At 39.9% G+C, this 18,463-nt stretch overlaps 2 protein-coding genes across 5 annotated transcripts in view; one reads left to right on the top strand and one right to left on the bottom strand.

The window, feature by feature from the left end:
- Positions 1–3,522, top strand: part of DENND2D (DENN domain containing 2D) — a 25,383-nt gene extending 21,861 nt beyond the window's left edge. For both annotated transcript variants that reach the window (XM_074263030.1, XM_074263029.1), the window contains exons 10-12: positions 1,012–1,096; positions 1,476–1,715; positions 2,986–3,522. In XM_074263030.1, coding sequence (XP_074119131.1) covers positions 1,012–1,096; positions 1,476–1,715; positions 2,986–3,062 — 402 coding nt within the window. In that variant the 3' untranslated portion in view covers positions 3,063–3,522. The remainder of the gene's footprint in view (positions 1–1,011; positions 1,097–1,475; positions 1,716–2,985) is intronic.
- Positions 3,523–6,645: 3,123 nt separating this feature from the next.
- CEPT1 (choline/ethanolamine phosphotransferase 1) overlaps positions 6,646–18,463 on the bottom strand; it is a 39,972-nt gene continuing 28,154 nt past the window's right edge. For 2 of the 3 annotated variants that reach the window (XM_074263031.1, XM_074263032.1), the window contains exons 5-9: positions 16,445–16,529; positions 10,699–10,830; positions 10,120–10,278; positions 8,170–8,295; positions 6,646–7,554 (exon numbers count right to left, since the gene is read on the bottom strand). In XM_074263031.1, coding sequence (XP_074119132.1) covers positions 7,435–7,554; positions 8,170–8,295; positions 10,120–10,278; positions 10,699–10,830; positions 16,445–16,529 — 622 coding nt within the window. In that variant the 3' untranslated portion in view covers positions 6,646–7,434. The remainder of the gene's footprint in view (positions 7,555–8,169; positions 8,296–10,119; positions 10,279–10,698; positions 10,831–16,444; positions 16,530–18,463) is intronic. The other variant, XM_074263033.1, reaches the window with a different exon arrangement.

The following is an 18,463-nucleotide window of genomic DNA, read 5'->3' as shown; positions in this document are numbered from 1 at the left end:
CTTTCTTTCTTTCTTTCTTTCTTCTCCTCCCTCCCTCCCTTCCTTCCTCCCTCCATTCCTTCCTCCCTCCCTTTTTTCTTCTTTCTTTCTTTCTTTCTTTCTTTCTTTCTTTCTTTCTTTCTTTCTTTCTTTCTTTCTTTCTTTCTTTCTTTCTTTCTTTCTTTCTTTCTTTCTTTCTTTCTTTCTTTCTTTCTTTCTTTCTTTCTTCCTCCCTCCCTCCCTTCCTTCCTCCCTCCATTCCTTCCTCCCTCCCTTTTTTCTTCTTTCTTTCTTTCTTTCTTTCTTTCTTTCTTTCTTTCTTTCTTTCTTTCTTTCTTTCTTTCTTCTTTCTTTCTTTCTTTCTCTCTTTCTCTCTCTCTCTCTCTCTCTCTCTCTCTCTCTCTCTCTCTCTCTCTCTCTCTCTCTCTCTCTCTCTCTCTCTCCCTCCCTCCCTCCCTCCCTCCCTCCCTCCCTCCCTCCCTCCCTCCCTTCCTTCCTTCCTTCCTTCCTTCCTTCCTTCCTTCCTTCCTTCCTTCCTTCCTTCCTTCCTTCCTTCTTTCCTTCCTTCCTTCTTCCTTCTTCCTTCCTTCCTTCCTTCCTTCCTTCCTTCCTTCCTTCCTTCCTTCCTTCCTTCCTTCCTTCCTTCCTTCCTTTCTTCCCTTCATCTTCATTTTTTCTTATCTTCTTTCTTTTTCCTTCCTCCATCTCTCCCTCCTTCCCTCTCCTTCCTTCCTTCTCTTTCTCTCTTTCACTCTTTTGGAAAGATTTGTTTTTTAGGGGAACTGGCAACAGATCTGGATCTGTGATTTCACCAGGATAAGGAACTTTTCTGTATTGCACAGGGGCTATATTTAGAGTTGTTTAAAGCCAATAAAAGGTTGTGGTTTGCCCATAGTCACACAACTAATATGTTTTTAGGACATGATTTGATTTCCCACTCTTGTCAGTCTTCTACTGGCCTCTTCCCTTCCCCATTTCCCTCCCCTCTACCTTCCCATTTGTCCCATGAGCTAATTCTTAATCCTCTCCTAGGTTGGAGATGAAGGGGATGTCTTACCCCCCAAGCTGCAGAATGATATTTTGTCTTCTCTTGCCCAGGGGAATAATGACCTGCAGAGTAAGTCCAAGAATCCCACCTCCTTCCTCCAACTCTCTTCTTTGCTTTCTCAACTCAGCACTCCAGAACTGAGGGCATCCAAGAGAACTTGGGCCCTCCATCATAAGATAGATTCTTTTAGGGGGAAACATTAGTCCACTTTACAACATTTTCATCAGGCACTTTGGTCCCAGACCCACAAAACCTGTGGGCCAGATGTCCTTGCTTCCACATTGTCACATGGCCTAAGAGAGAACAGTACCCTCTCTCCACTTAAATTTGCGATTCTCAGACATCCAAGGAAATCGATCCTTAGTAAAGACCCCACTTGCTACAAATTGTATATAACCTTACTTCTTCCGAAAGACCCTATTTTGAAAGAATTTCTGCATCCTTGCAGCTTTGGAGCAGGTCAATGAGCACGTCTCGGGACCCTTTGTGCAGTTCTTCATCCGGACGGTGGGTCATTATGCCTCTTACCTCAAGCGGGGGCCAGATGGGCAAGGCAGCTTCCAGGAGAGGCCCTTCTGTAAGGCCCTGGCTTCTAAAACAAGCCGCCGGTTTGTGAAGAAATTTGTAAAGACGCAACTGTTCTCCCTTTTCATCCAGGAAGCAGAGAAGAGCAGGACATCTCATGCAGGTGAGCACTTCCGGATTCACCCCAGTGTAGGTTTGGATATAGTTGTCTGGTTCTAAAATGAGAGACAGAGAGAGAAGGAAGGAGGAAGGGAAGTAGAAGGAGGGGGACAGGGAGGGAAAAAAGGGAGAGGAGACAGAGAAAGAGGCAGAGACACAAAAGACAGAGAGAGGGTGGGGAAGAAGGGAGGGAGGAAAGGAAGGAAGGAGGGAGAGACAGAGAGTGTGTGCATGAGACTGTGTGTCTCTTTGACGGGAAGGGAAAATAGAGTTATTGGAGAAGGGGACAGCAACCTCAACTTTTCTAGGAGGGTGAACAAAGTAGACATCAAGAAAGAGCTCTGTGCTTCTGCATCCTGTCAGGAAGCAGAGGGTCTCCTTTTTCACCACAATTTAGGGCAAGGGGAGCAACCCTTATTTCAATGGCTTCTTCTCCCATTGGTGGTTCCCTCCACTTTGGAGAGTGGCCCAGGTCAGCCATTTCTTTCTGGCTCTGCTTCTAATTCCAGGACTTCAACACCATGGCCCAACGTGGGTTCCTTCTTTCCCCTCCCTTCCTTCTCAGCTCTTTATGGCTTGTCTTCTCCATTAGGAGAAGCTCCTCGAGGCTGGGGCTACCTTTCTGTTTGTTTATTCACTTCTGCTTTGCCAAGTGCCCAACACATGCTGTTTCTTAAGTGCTTGCTGCAGCCTGCCCAAGTAAGAATCCCCATCCGACTTCTTCCTCTCCTCACCTTCACGAGTCACCTGAGGGTCTGCAGAGACCCTCTTCTGCCTTCCTTGTAGCCCGGGTGCTCCCCATGGCACCTACCAGGCACGTGGTGGTAGGGGTAGTTGTCCTGCGTTCTTGGAGAGGGCCAAAATGACCTTAGGGTCAGTTGCGTCTGCCTGGAGAGGATTGGCCCAAGACGAGCTCGGACACAGACAGTCTCTCGGACCATTTTCTCTACCTTTGCACATCTCATGTTTCTTTTGGGCTTGTTCACTCTTGCTTTGCTCACAGAGCGCAGCCTCTTAATAAATGCTTGTGGGTCCATTGGTCCCTGGGCAGAATCTTCAGAACCCCAGGATGCAATTGCACAAAGGCTCAGGCCCACTGTTTACATCAGACCTCAGAGATCTGAGTGTTCCGTAGATCCATTCTCTCAACCTTGGAGAAAGGCTAAGTAACCCTGGGAAAGATTAAGGGGCCCAAATCCAGGGTGGGCAGTTGGAGGGTAGGTGAATATTTCCTTGTCATGTGCATTATCTGACAGGTATGTTTGAATTTACAGGCTACTTCCGACAGAAAATCACTGAATATGAGGAACAGAAGAAACAGAAGAAACCAAAGGAAAAGACTGTGAAATAAGTGGTGTGGGAGGCAGGAGTGCCTCAGCCTGCAGCCCAGCTCCGTCTGGAGTGGACTTGGGAGTTTGTCCTGGGCCAGAACTGGCTTGGTCTCAGGACCCCAGCACAGTTAGGTTCAAGGATGGGTTACCTTTGGCATCCGAGCCCTGTTTCAAGCTGGTACTTGGAGGATTTTCCTGGAGCCCAGCTTCTTCCTTCCCAAGAAAACTCCCCAGGGCTCTCACTCCTTGTTTTCTGGAAGGGGATGCCAAACTGGGCAATGATTAGGTAATAGCAGCTGTGACTCCCCTGGGTATTCTCTGTCCTAGAAATTCTGAACTTGGTGCCTTGCTCCTTTCTTAGGGACTAGTATTCTCAGTATCCAGGGCCAGAAGCACAGAGAACAGCTTTCACCAGAAGGCCAGACCTTTAATAATCCAAACCTGTGAGAATGTGAATAAAGGTGGAAAATGCTCATGTGATTAGGAATCTCTCTTGATATCCCGGCACAGCTACACAGTTGGAGTGCATGGTTTTCCAGAACCATTTCTTTCTGAAAGAATCATTTGATGTTGAACACTTCCCTTTATACTATTAGCCAGACTTTTGGTTGTCTGCTAATGAACAATGTCAGTTCACCATTATGTCCCCAGCATTGTTGGCCTTTTTACCCCCTTGCATCATCTGGGCTTTGGTAGAGTGGGACCCATGGACGCCGACACCATGGCTGCCGCTTCCTTGGGGATGTAATTTTGGCCGGAGTATTAAGGAAAGTCCAAGGAAGAATTGTTCGTGGGAAATGGTTTTAACTATTGGGGATAAAGGGAGAAGAGGCTTAGATTTGAGGATATGGGTTCAATCCTTAGTTACTTTGTATGACCCTCAGCAAGTCATTTCCTGGACCTCATTTTCCTAACTGTAAAGAAGGGGAAAGAAGGGCAGAGAGAAAGGGATACTGGACTGAATGAACTCTAGTACTTTCCATCTTTACATGGATGCTCTTAGGAACAGAGCCAGTTCAGGTCTGCAAGACTTGAACTTTAGGCTGATGCTCCCCAACAGAAGCGCTAGTATAGGCCATGGGAGAATGGCAGGAGGGGACTGTTTAGGGTATTCTCCCACCACTAAGGGTAGCCTAAAGTCCATGAGAATACCAAATGTGAAACACTCTGCTCTGTCCCTGTGCTTACCAGTTTGGTGAGACAAGTGAATGAAGCTAGAGAAAGCCAGGGGTCAGTACCATCAAGAATTTACAGAAACAATTAAGTTTCAGGGAAAACAAGAAGTAAGGGAAAAGAGATAAGGTTACACTCATTTTCCCTGGGCTGGGTCAGGGTGTTAATATCCCATTTCCCCATCAATTTAGCCAGTCTCCATGTTTGAATATTCTCTCGTGACTGACCTGAAATAAGCCCCATTCAACTATTAAATGTTTTCTTCTAAGAGAATAGGATCATAGAAAACTAAGAGTTGTAAGTGATTTTAGAGCACAATTCATGCAACCTCTCACCTCTACAACTGATAGGATGTCCATTCTCTGCCCAGATGCTTCCTGGGTATGGGACTGCAAATCACCACCCTAGACAGAACCCAATGGGACAGCTACTTATTGGGCACAACATGGATGAAGATCTGGCAAAGGAGCAGTCAGAGAGAACAGGGAGACAGCAGTGTTGCAAAAACATAGAGTATCAAGAAGTGGCTGACTGCCAATGTCAAAGGCTGCAGAGATGGCAAGGATGAGGGTTACCATTGGATTTGGCAAGAAATTATTCGTTAACATGGAGAGATCAGCTTGGCTTGAATGACAATCAGAAGCCAGTCTGTAGTTAAGAGCATGAGAGGAATGGAAAAGGAGACAGCTATCTGTAGTGGGTCTTCTCAGGTTTTGCCACAAGAAGGAAGAGAGATTTGTGGTGATAATTGTCAGGGATGATCGCACCAAGTGAGGTTGCTTTTGTTTCTTTGTTAAGGCTAGGGAAAACAAAGTTCTATTTGGGATGGTAAGGAGACTGGAATGAGAGGTGGCCATCTGCTGGAGACACTGAGATGGAATGGGGTTACTTGTGCCTACAGAGCAGCTGCCTTTGGCATAGAGAAAGAAGGCTCATCGGTTCATCTCTTCAGTGAAATAGGAATGGAGGCGGACACAGTGACAAAAGGCATCTGGGAAGGGTTGAATTGAGAAGAGAAAAAAATTTCAGTGAATGACCTCAGTTTTGTCTGTGAAAGAAACAAGGTTCCCAGCTGGCAGGGTGGGTGAACTATGGGCGGTTTGAAGAGGAATGAAAAGATGTGGAAGAGTTACTGTGGGGAGGGGAGAGTGAGTCAACTTTGGAGTGTAAAAAAAGACTGTCTTGATGCACTGAGGTTCCGGTTGAGAAAACAACAAATTTGTCGTGATTCCATTAGCATGGTTTTATGATTTTTCACTAGATTTGTTTGGAAGCATACTAAAAGCAAAGGCAGCAAGTGGGAATAATATAAGGCTGAGGATTGGCAGGGCAAGATTAGCAACAAGATACGACACGAAAGATTCTAAATAAGAATGTACAATTGGACTGATTCACTATACTCAGTGCTGAGATAGTGGCTGGGAAAGAACAGATGGCTAAAAGGATAGGAGAAGGTAGTTAGGCAAAAAGGTAGACTGACAGCAGTTTGTGATTGGGTAATTTCAGGGTTCATGAACATGGAAGTGGAGTGATGTGGTAAGATCAAGGGTGTCACCCTTTGTGTATATGGGGTGGATGGAAGAGTAGGTCATGCAAATAAGCAAGTTAAAGACTTGGGTAGGGAGGTGTGTGTAAAAGTATTTCAGGGAGTATCATTAAGTGTGTGGAAGTCCCTTGGTATCAGGGCAAGAGTTGGGAAGTAAAATCGATTAGCCAGTCATTGAATATAGTCTCTTCTTTCAGGCTGACAGTTTAAACCAGGATGTCTTAGAAAAGATTTTGCACTAGGGCTTGGGGAATCTGCTATCGTCCTGGCACTACAACTTAAACTGGCACTGAACTTTGGGCCATAACCTGAATCTCAGTTTTCTTCTCTGGAGGAGAAACATAATAGTATCTCACTGAAGCACATTACTCACAACAACTTTGATTATTATCCCCATTTAACAGAGGAACTAAAGATCTTGCTTAACTCACATGGACTTTGAAAAGCAAATGCCAACTATTGACAATCCACGGTAATGAATAATGCAGATCCCAAGCAACTAAAATTGAGATAAGGGAAATAAAAAATGCAGTTTAGCCACAGTGGTTTAAACCTTTTCTGTTAAAAGAACTGGTATTAGTCTCTCTTCCCTACAATGAAAGCAGTAAAAACTCTTCTTGTAAGACCATTGGAACAGGGATACAAAAGCATCAAATTTCTAACTGTATCTTAGTTATTCTAAGTAAAGAGCAAAAAAAGCAACCCCACTGATTACTTTATTTGTATAGGGATTTGGTATCTCTCTACACCACCAGTTCTTGAAAGGTTAACACAGACGTTTCTTTAAAACCCACACTAAAAGCTTCAATTTCTCTTTCCACAAGCCAGCAAAATGTTTACACAATACACAAGGGTCACAGTACAGATGAAGACAACACAACTCATAGAATTTCCTTATTTATTAAAGAGCAGAAATAAATTTTGCTTAAATTTCATACAAAAAAAACCCAAACATTAAAACTTAGTTTTTAAAGTTTATCCACTGGAATAAAATTGAGAAATAAGTTGGCTTTTAGATAATATATTTATTTAAAAAAATAAAAGTAATTGACAAAAGATACCACATTATACTTCATGCTGAGAGGCTCTCCTCTAGGCCCAGAAGGCCATCACTCGTTCTTCAGTAACACTCGGCCTTCCCCAGTAATGTAAACAACAGGAACCCCTTCAACTCAGTCTCACAGTCCCCAGGACTAACATAGCCACAGGAACTAGAGTGCCATGAGCTGAGCTCCTTAGTAAAGAAAATCTGAGTGAACACTAAACAAGTATTTCACTAAAAGATGATGATTTATTAAAATTATAAAGTAGCAGTCTTGTGGTCTGTAAATAGTTTACATTAGAAATTTTCCATTGCTGCAGCTCTGCTCCCCAGGACAAGTTTATTCAGTATTCAAAGGTAATGACAAAAGACAAGGCATTATTTCCTGCATGCTTTCTTGGGCCAAAACCAGTAGGACTACATGTATGTTTTACAGGATAGGACTTGGAATTCCCCTTTCTCACAGAGGCTAGTTAAGGAGTGTTACCAAGAACGAAGACTAGAAGTTATACAACATTGATTATTATAAATTAGATTTGTTCTTATTCACCCCCATTCTTCTCAAAGTTTTCTGATTCTTTCTTGCAGAAATATCTGCTTCCTATTTCTTATTACAATAACAATTAAGTCACTAATGATGATTAGAATGTACTGTGGAGGCTTTGATTCTGAAGACATGTATGCGCAGGTGGGAAGCAATTTGATTGCAGACACTGACACAGTAGCGAATTAAATCAAATAAGGAGAAGACCTGCAAAGAAAAGAGTTTTTTAGAATTTTACAAAGTGTTTGGACCTTCTCAAGGCATCTATCTCTTTTCCAGAATCCCACTTAATCCCTGAAAAGCCCAAATGAACACAATTTCTGCAGGTTCCCTTTCTTTAATCATAGTATTTGCAAGAGGTTGACTAGCTTCCAAGCCATTACTAGTTATGGTTTGTAGCTACCAAATGTAGGAATCAAATATGACTATTAAATAGACAGGATAATTAAACCAAGAAATGGTATACTACAAAGCCCTAGAGGCATCATTGTGTTCTGATGGTCCAAAATTAATTCAAGTTCATTACACATTCTACCAACAACAAGCCTGTGTGCATCGTTATTAGATAAACCAGGTTTCCATTAGAAATTACAGGCTGAGGGGGCAGCGAGGTGGCGCAGTGGATAGAGCACCAGCCTTGAATTCAGGAAGACCCGAGTTCAAATCTGTTCTCAGACACTTAATACTTCCTAGCTGTGTGACCCTGGGCAAGTCACATAACCCCCAGCCTCAGGGAGAGGAAAAAAAAAAAAAAAATTACAGGTTGGCTCCTCAAAATGAAGTTACTTTTACTTAATGAGATAAACAAGGCATACCACTTACCAGAGCAATCCAAAGTACAATATATTCATCAATAAAGCTGTTAAAGTACTGGTCCAGAAACAAAAGGGCAGGACCTATGAAGGCTGTGTCATGTAGACTCATTTCACTCTTGGTCATGTGTGCAACCTATGAGTAAAAGAGAATTTAGCAGTGTACCTTCACACTGGCTAATGGTGTGGTGCCAGGATTTGTTTTCAACTGCATAAACAAAAACAAAAACTTATTACATAGGAAATAAATTTCACTATCTCAATAACCTGCTATTTTCCACAACTCTTCCATGACTTAGGTTTGCTGGGCACTTCAAAATTACTGCATATGGGAAGGAGCCTCTCAAATGCTGGGCTATTTCTCTGACCACAAACCCTCCCCAGACCTACCTTCAAAACCTTTCTAGCTTGATAGAATGTGCCAGAGCTTGGTCCCTTGGCTATTACTTCAGAAAGTCTGGAGTCACATCTAAACTGTGATGAGGCATCAATCCCAAAGCCTTCCAAACCTCTTAATAATTAGAGCTATGCAAAAGCAGGGACCAATAATCTAAGGAGACAATGAATTCTTGCCTCCTGAGAGTCTTCAAAGACTAAATAAGAAGGGATTCTCCTTTTAGGTATTAAGTTTTTTTCTATGTAAAGACTCCCTATTACTTACAGGATTGAATATAAAGGGTCAGGTCGCCAACCTTACCCCCTTCCCCCTCACCTTGTCTCACTCTCAGATTTCCCTGGCTCTTTCTGAGGCTCAGCGGACACCCCCTTCCTGCAGAGGCTCCCTGAGGCTGAGCTGTGCATGGTCCCAGTGCTTTGCACCCAGAACTGCATAACCAAAATGACGATAAAACTCTTTGTTTTGTGAACAGTTCCCAAGGGAGGCAGTAATAACCCAGGCTGACATCAATACAGGGTTTTACGTTTACGAACTGACTTCCCCCCACCTTTAACAATCCCAAGGTAGGTAATACGAGAGTGACTGTCCCATCAGACACATGCATGAGTTGATATTCATGGAAATACAATGACTCATCTGAAATCACAAATCAAATGGCTGAACTGAAGCTTAAATTTAGTCCAGGTACTTGGGAAAAGAGAGGCAATTCCCTCAACCTTTTACCTGGAGAGAAAATGACCTTTGTACAAGTGAATCTTTGGCCACAATGACAAGCAGGGTTGGCCGCCCAGAGGGGCAGAGTCTTCCAAGCTCACTGAATGAAGCTGTGATTTTACAGACTCTTCACTCCAGCTTGGCCCATAGCTACTTAATCTTGGGGCTGCTTTGGACAGGAAGAATCAGAGGCTGTAGACAAGGATCAAAATGCAAGGGCACACAGAGGGACTAAGGTCAGGGGACAGACGTTATGTGAGGAGGGAAAGGAACAAAGGCCCTCACTCTTACATACAGAAAATGTGGAAAGGGAAACAGTTCTCTTCTGAGAACTCAGTTGCCTGCCGATGGCAACAGGACAAACAGGGATGGTGACTGACGTCCAGGCTTACTACAGCTCTGAGACTGCTCTAAGGGTGGTGCTTCCTCTTAGCAAAATGAGATACTGTTCAAATCTATGTTCTTAAACAGAGGGATGCAGCAACTGAAATGTAAAGCTGTACCTGCAGGATAGTGGTAACACATCATCTATAACATCAAAAGTGAATCTGGTTCCTCTTGGACCTTCTTCATCAATAAGCACTTATTAATCATATACGGTATTCTTGACATTGCTCTAGGTGCTGGGGATACAAAGGATGGTAAAAGACAGCCCCTGTCCTCAAGGAGCCCACAGTCTAATGAATGGGGACTACCTTTAAGATACACTTTGAGAATTTGGAGGAAAGGGAAAACGAGCCTGAAGGAGGTCACAGAGAACTGAGAGGTAACAAAGCTCAGCAATTACAGACTTGGTAAACAGGTAAAATCTAAACAAACAAAAACGAGGAGTTTTATTTTAGTGCTTACCACAAGTTTGTTAGTGATTTTAGCAGCTACAAAACCAAATGTCAGTATATAAAGACAGGGATGTTTTTCAAAGAGCTGAACAGCTGACTTCTTGTAGATCATTGCAGCTAATGTAATCACTGATCCAATATGGAGAAATGGAGAAAGGACACTTGTTCCCTATATAGAATCAGGAGAAGAAGAGAGTTAACACACCAACAACACCGAAAGGTTTTGCTGAGAAATCTGAACAGATTCGCTTCTCCTCAAATTCCAAATCTGAAATTTGTGGAAGCTGTGCTTGACAGCTGTTTCTTTAGTTGAACAAAAGCAATTCAGTTGACTAAAGCAATGGCAACATGGATTAAGTACCAAAAAAAAAACCCCACTCTAAAAACAGGAATTTTCCTGTGAATTCAAACTTACTAAGCCATGCACCCCTAAAGTTATTGTTTGTTTGTTATTAAGTCTAAGGTTGAAAACTGTAAGTTAATATAACTATAGCTATATTTTTTTTTACATAAGAAAAAAATGAAAATGCAGCTCTTCTACATCTTAGCTCAAACCAGAACCAGAAATAGCAAGTGAAAGTATACTTACTGCTATAGTTGATCCGTTTTTGCCAACACCACCTGTGAAGATTACACGGAAATAATTTGTACAGGAGAATATGGTCCCTGCTACAGTACAAAGTGCTGGAAAAATTTTCATTTGAATATTCAGCACTGGAATCTTTAATGGGAGAAAGAGAACAGAATTAAAACATGTATAACATGAAATAAGCTTATTTATATTTGTTCAGTGAATTTAAATACTTTAAAACCAAGTTCCTAAATTTATAAGCATCATCCTCTCCTATATCCTTGTGGCCCCATTTCAGGAAGAATAGCTCTCATTTAAAACAACAATAACCAAGTATCTTTTCCTGTTTTTCTTATCAAGAGACAATGCTGCCATACTTCAGAGAATGAGCCCGAACAGCATCAAGTCACATTTGTCTTGACGTCCTTTTTTTTTTTTTTTTTTTTTGGGCAAAATAAGACAATAGTAGAAGCTCTTTCATGAGTGAGTAACACAACTAAGTTCCAATGTAAGGCAGAAGTAGCCTGGAGTGAATCACACAATGAACTCTCTTCAGGCCTTTATGATACATACCCTGTTCCTTTTGACCTCTATTCGCCAATCACTGGTTATTTAAGAGCAGTGGAAGAAAACATTTCAAACATGAGAGAACAAAGTCTTGGGCTGGATTTAAAGCATAATGGCTCCCAGAGAAGAATCCTAACCCCACAGAATTGAAGTTGTTAGTACAAGCCAAAGGCCACTGAGGAGGAAACTAAAAGAAAAGCAGGCAAGAAGGCCCCCAACAAATTCACCCAACTATACCTCACTTTACTATGAGCCTAAAAAGAAAAATGCTAACATAACATGTTTTATAAAGGGGGGGATTATTCACTTTTTTCAAGGATTTACTAAATAGTTTCTTTAACCAGCAGATTGTTTCCAATTAAGATTTAGTTGCGTTAACAAAAACAAAAACAGAAACAAAAAAAACCTTCATTAGTAACTGAAGGAAATATGCTGACAAGTGTAAGAAAGCAACCCTAGCATAATTCATGGAACTGGGGATTATACCACAAATAGCAATTGAAGAAAGTGGAGCCATTTAGCTTGGAGAAGATTTTGGGGAGAACCTGACAGCAATCTTAACATGGGAAATGCTGTTACGTAGAAGAGGGCTTGTCCTCCCAGGCCTCTGAAGGCAAACTCGAAGAAATGGAGAGCAGACAGGGAGGCATGTTTTAGTAAGCTATAAAGAATTTCCTAATAACTAGGGCTAGACCAAGGTAGAATGGGCTGCCTCCCCAGGCATCATTAAAGCTCTTTGAGCAAAGCTTAGATGGAAGACCAGTTGTCATGAATGTTACAGCAGCAGAATCCACTACTAAAGAGATGGAGGATAGTCTGGAGAGACTCTGAGGTCCTTTAAACTCTGAGACTTTGTGCTCCTAATTGTTAATCCATCAGACATGTAACTATCATATAAAGTGAGGTATACTTGCAGTGAGTTTTTAAAAGTCCATATTTCATTAAAAAGTCCTTTCCACAAATTTCTATCCCTTTCCCCCAATTTAGCTTTTCCATATAGTATAGTTTTTTGATATTACATCCAATTTTAAAACATGGTGATAGTAAAATGGAAAATAGAAACATTCTAGTAGTTAATTGCATTCACAGAAGAATATAGGTGCAAGATGAAAAGATCACTAATGACTTATTTATCCTGTTTTCTTACAGTATAAAGCAAGTAAGAATATGAGTGAGAATACAAAATGTAGCCATTAAGATCTGATTTCATTATCAATCCCAATTCAAAAGGGAATAGAGTGTAGACAAAAGCCAAATTAAACCTAGAGAACTGTCTTTATTTCACAAATGTCTCATTTTACTTCATTCTTTCAAAATACTGAAGAACTCCATTTATTTATAGAACTCTATGACCTCTTGCAAAATTGTACTGCTAAGTTGTTTTTTTTCAAAGCATCTGTTGATGTTCTGTTGCACTGTGGAAGATTTTAATTTCATGAATTCCACATGCTGGTCCAGTTTAAAAAATGACAACATTTTCTCAAATTCTATCTGGCACAACACTGAACTAATCCCTTTACATTCCCCTCTTCCAATTCAAAATTCATTTTCAATTTAGGGTGAACAGTACTGCTGCTTTGAGCTCCAAAAATTAACTCTGTTCCAGCTCAGAAAAATTGTAAGATCATCTCAAATCAGTGAAATCTGGCTGAAATTCAATTCACCTCTCACCATATATATATATAAAATATTTATCACTGTGTTTTCCTCCACAGGGACAAAGAAAACCTTTGGCAAAGACAAAAATGCCATCTTCCCCCATTTTGCAATGAGCACTAAATACAGGGAAACCCCTACACCACACTGGTGCTAATATCCATGGTATAGGCTAACCTTGATATAACAGGCTTTTACTGTACGTAGTTTTTATGTTTTGGGGGACACGATTTGACCCATGGTATACATCCAAATCTGTGTAATAAAGATCTGTGCCATAACAGAGTTCTACTGTATTTAAAATTTGATGAAATCACTTTAGGGTCATGGAAGCTCATATTGGTGCCCTATGAAAGAAGAAAAAAGAATATAGAGCATTAGTACAGCCAGGCAAATTAGTACATGGCCTGGGCCACAAAGCAGAGAAAAGGGCAGCAGGCCTAGAGGGAAAAATATAAGCTGTTCTCCTCCTTTCTCTTACCTTCTCTGTAGAAGAACCATTATACAGGAGCCCAGGCACCCTGCCCTTGCATGAGGGAGGCAAGAAGTCAGCTTCAGAGTCGCAGAGGAGGAAGGACTAGGGTCAGGAGAACTTTCAGCCTCAAGAGTATCTCCCCTAAGGCCTACACTGAGATACAACACTTAGGCACCACTACTTAACCCACATTTTCTTTTCCCCTTATAACTGGGGGCATAATGACAGTAGCAGCCACCTGCAACTTTCCTTTGCCTTAATTTCTCTAGCAATGTCCTTTTGCATGTCAGAAGCAATGAGAGCACTGGGCTGTCCTCTCTGAAAATGTGCTGACAGTGAGAGAGCTATGCTGACCACACATTACCTCTAGCCTTGAGGACTTGAGTCTCTTTCATGTGGAAAAAGGTGTCCTTTAAGATTGGAGAGCATGGGTTAGGTTCCCTACATCAAAAGAGAACTCCTTTGACCACATTTAAGTTGTAATGTGGCTGATGATAGCTAGTCAATTTGTCATTGGAAATGGGGTTAGGAAGAGGAAAACTGATTTGCTACATGTTACCAACGATGTTCACAATGGTGTACTGTATTTTACCAACACAACAGCAATGTATTGTGATGGCTGAAAAAGCACTATGTATTTAGTAAATTCAAACATAAATAGATACTATCATCATATTGGGCTTAGCTACCATTCCTCTTTCAAAGAATTTGGGAATCATATATTTTAAGGTGGCACCAAGCCTTATCATGTATTGAATGATAATCAACATTGTGTTCAAATTGTTGAAACAGTAAGAGTATTTCTAAAACAGGCTTTAATCTGACCTTTTAATTTCATCAATAGAAGTGATGAAATTGAGGCACACTAGGCTCTAGAAACTTGAGCTTAATCTTACTGTTAAAAGAATTTTATCAGAGAAAATTCATTTGCACATAATTATTTCTGAAACACGTCAAAGAATAAGAGTTTAATATGCAGAAAACACTCTTAAACCTTAAAATACTATACGTTATCATAAATCAAAATAGCAATTTGATTAAAAAAGAGAAATGGATCTGAAATCCAATCGAGGAATGATGACTGCAATTCTATATATACTTATCCCAATATTATGAAGGCCCTGAATTTATTTTTCATCAAACTGGAATGATTGAAGATGGTTCTGAAGAGTGCCAATAAAATATGCTTTTTCAGTAACATTAAACAAAAGTCCTTCTTCTATACTCTAAGAATCATAATTTTCTCAGTTGCTGGAGGTTCCCTCCATCAATGCATATATGGCAACCCCTTAACAACTTTGTTGATAGTTTTCAATAATTACAGTGACTGAAAAATTCATCATTCCAGGCCAATCTGCAGAAGAACACCTCCACTAATGGCTAAGCCAATCTTGGAGTAAGACAGGAATAATCAGTCCCCAGACCCACATTGAAATTCTTTCCAGTTTGGATGGGTCTTTTAGAGCTAGCACTCCTCTGATATAGCCTTCAAGAATTCTCAGCATCACCACTATGCCTTGAGGTGGCACTGGAGTAGAACTTTAGTGAAAGATAACAAAACACAAAACCTTTTTATGGTCTATAACTTTGCAATTGAATACAAATGCAGCTGTTCAGAAAAAGTTTCTTATATTTGAAAACAAAACCCCGCAATATAAGGACATCGTGGCCATTCTATTTATCTTGATGAAAATCTGTTTCTACCAAACAAATGAGCCAGAAATTAAGTCTTCTCAAATGCAGAAGGGCAGATATAAATTTTTAAAAAATACAATATAAAACAAAATCCAGCTAATTCTCTGAAAACAGCTTAGTAATGGACTGCTTGCCTGGGCAAATATCTTAGATATAGATTTCCTGTGTTTAAAGTTTAGCCTCTGCTCTTTATACTATAAATCTACTTTCTTTAATACTACAGCAAAAGGAACCACTTAAAATAAATTTAATTTCACTTATATTTAGATAATAGCACATGAAGAATTTGTATTCCCCAAATTTGTCTTTGATTCTGAGATAGCCAAGTCATTTATCAGTTATAGCCAACTACCAAAACCTACAAGAAAATTATATTCCTGAGTCCTATCATATTACCCTCCACTTTCATCATATATAAATGTCTACAGTACCAGAATGAACTGAGGGACATTATTTCCTAGAATTCAGTTTTCAAATTTAAAGGCTTTAAATAGAATCTACTCAGATAATATATTGGTTGTAGTTTTATTATGTTCTACCTACCTTTCCCTAATAGTAAATGCTTAGGGAAGTGCAATAGTGGCAAATGAATTGATTTTTTCCTCTATTTTGCTTTTAAATTAAACAGATTTTTTTTTTTTTTGGGGGGGGAAGATTTCTAGCTCAAGAGCTTCCTTAAAATAACTATTAAATTACTTTGGGGAGGGGAGGAGGGTAGAAGTAACAATAGTTACAGATCCGATAAGGAGGAAGAAATTGTTTTGCCCAAATCTTTGTACAATATGCTGCCAGCAATTTGTGAAGAAGATGTGTACCATGTTATAGAGACTATCTAGATTTTGGATAAGGTCTAACAACTGCTTCAAAAAAAAAAAAAAAAGTCCTTTAGCACTGCTTTCAAGGGAAATGTTAATTCTATACTGGAAGGAAAGCATACTCTGTCCATTGTACTCTGTCTATAGTTTTTAAATGTCTAAAAGGAGAGTTTAATGGATTCCACTTGTTCAGGAAAGGAAATAAAAAATCTGAATCATCCTCACTTTTGAGGCATCTTGATGTACTACCTGCAGTCCACTTCTTCATTTGCAAAAATGAGACAGCCACCAGCTTTGAGAAAGGTCATAAATTCTCAAAGGCCTTCAGGACTGTCATCTTGGAATCAAACCAAATGCTCTATTGATTGTCAAAAAGGTGACATTTATCATGCTTTAAAGAAAAATACCTGTGTTTCATTGTTACTGATGGTTTTTGGTAACAAGGAAGATGAAATAACTTTACATGTTATTGTTTAATTGGATTATGTGGCATTTGAAAACACAAGCAGGATACATAACATGCATTACATGGGATATACAATGTGAACAAAATTACCATAGATTGCCAAAAAGGTGGTCCTCCAATCACTGCCAGCAAATGCATGATTATTATGAAGATTTGCACTTCAGTCACATCAATTCTAATTAGGTACAAAAAGCCAAAAAAGCAGAATTACTCAAAACAATTTCAAGTTAATCACCTGCAAGCTTAGCAGCTCTCCTCTCTCATGCACAATTGAAAATTCTCCAAAATATTGGGGAAGGAATAGAACAAAATGGAGAACATATCAATAATTTGTTGAGGAAAATTCGAGTAAAAACCCATAAAAATTCTTTAGTCTAATTTGATAGATTTCACAGAGCAATAAAAACCTCACCTTTTGTGAAAGGGATTTTTGGATTCATTTTAGTTGATATGAAATAGAAGCAAAACAAATCCAACCAAATGAACACAAAAGTCCTATCAAAATTCAACCTTTCTCACCAAAAAAGAGAACAATTTTGAGTGTTAACTGTCCAAAAAGGAGGTATTTACGTCATAAACTTATGAAATACTTTGCAATATCAGAAAGCAAAGTAGTTAGAAAAATTAGGAACTTCAATTAAAATGCAATAAATAAAACACTTGACCTTGCATGAACCTGTTGCCTTTTAAAGAATGAAATTGTCTGCCACAATAAAAGTGGGAAAAAATAAGCCCTCACACATTATTGTTCTCACTAATCATCTACTTAATCACTGAGAAATTCACTTAAGATTTCTTATAAGTTTTCTTTGAAAGCAGTTACAATTTAGCTTTGGGAATACTGCAAATGGTGTCATAGACAAGAAGAAATGATCTTATCAGAAAAATGAGGGCAGTAAAATTTAAAAGCCAGAAAAGTGTTAAGGGAACAGGGATAAAAAAGATTCAGAAAGAGAGCATGCAAAGTCTATCATTCATTTCCTCCTAAAGATGTGTTAAAGTAAATTCATGATCTCACCCAAAGTTCTTAGGATGAACTGGGAAAGAAATAGGTCCGAGAAAAGTGGAAAGCAAGAGCAGCAAAGGACCTCAAAGTTATGAGGTTGTGAGATTAACACAATTAAAATTCTTCACTTCCCTGTAACTGTCTCTTTGGATTCAAACAGTCCTCCTTCACAATTCTTAGTTCAAAATAATTTCTGCTTGAAAAATGATTCTAGGCAAGGACAGACTAACTTTGGTACACATATATGAATTAGACTAACTAGAATCTGAAAAACTGATACGGTCCTTAGAGTCGCCAAGAGACTGAGTATAGGCTGAAAAATAAGCAGGGATCAAAGATGAATTGCTCAATCTTGGAGGAGTTGGTGGAGGAGTAACATTTTTACAGCTTTTTACTGGATAGACATTTGAAATAGTCATTTGGAAGAAGGGCCAAATGAATACCAAAAAAAAAAAAATGCATGAAGATGACACATAATAACCTTTTTGCCCTGGTTGAATTTACAACAGTGAATGCAACGTATAAAATGGTTATTGATGTGATCTGTAATGTGGTTTTGGGCACCAAAAGTTGGGGTTTGGTCTTTTGAAGAATTCACAATGGCCATTCTCTTTGGCAAAAGATAGATTTATTAAGGAGGAATAATTTACAGACAAAATGAAGGGATATAATAGACACCTGGAATGGTAAATATGAAATAGAGTGGGAGATCATATATATGAAAGTCAAGTTCCTCACTGGAACTCACAAGTACCCAGGAAAAAGAAGCTTCCCTTGAGGTTGGGGCATGCCCTTAGCTGTTAGGCTAAATTATGAAAGGGACTTAACACCCTAAAAGATTAAGTTAGCTGAAAGAAGTGGGGTTGGGAAGCATAGTGGAGTTAGGGAAGATACCATGTGGCATGGAGGGAAGCGGGAGAGAGAGAGGGGAAAAGACACCACAAGGCAGAATGCTGTGGCAGGATGACCCAAAAAAAGGGAGCAGCAAAGCCATGGACTAGAAGTTGTTTGGGAAAATTTAGCCTCAGGCTCTTGACATAACTTAGATTTCAGACTGGATTATCTTTAGAGAGTGGGACCAAGGAACTAAATTGATCTCCATT

Source organism: Sminthopsis crassicaudata, chromosome 4 (assembly GCF_048593235.1).
Source record: "Sminthopsis crassicaudata isolate SCR6 chromosome 4, ASM4859323v1, whole genome shotgun sequence".
Classification (NCBI taxonomy): domain Eukaryota; kingdom Metazoa; phylum Chordata; class Mammalia; order Dasyuromorphia; family Dasyuridae; genus Sminthopsis; species Sminthopsis crassicaudata.
The sequence above is the reverse complement of the archived record's forward strand: the minus strand, read 5'-3'. Positions and strand labels throughout refer to the sequence as shown.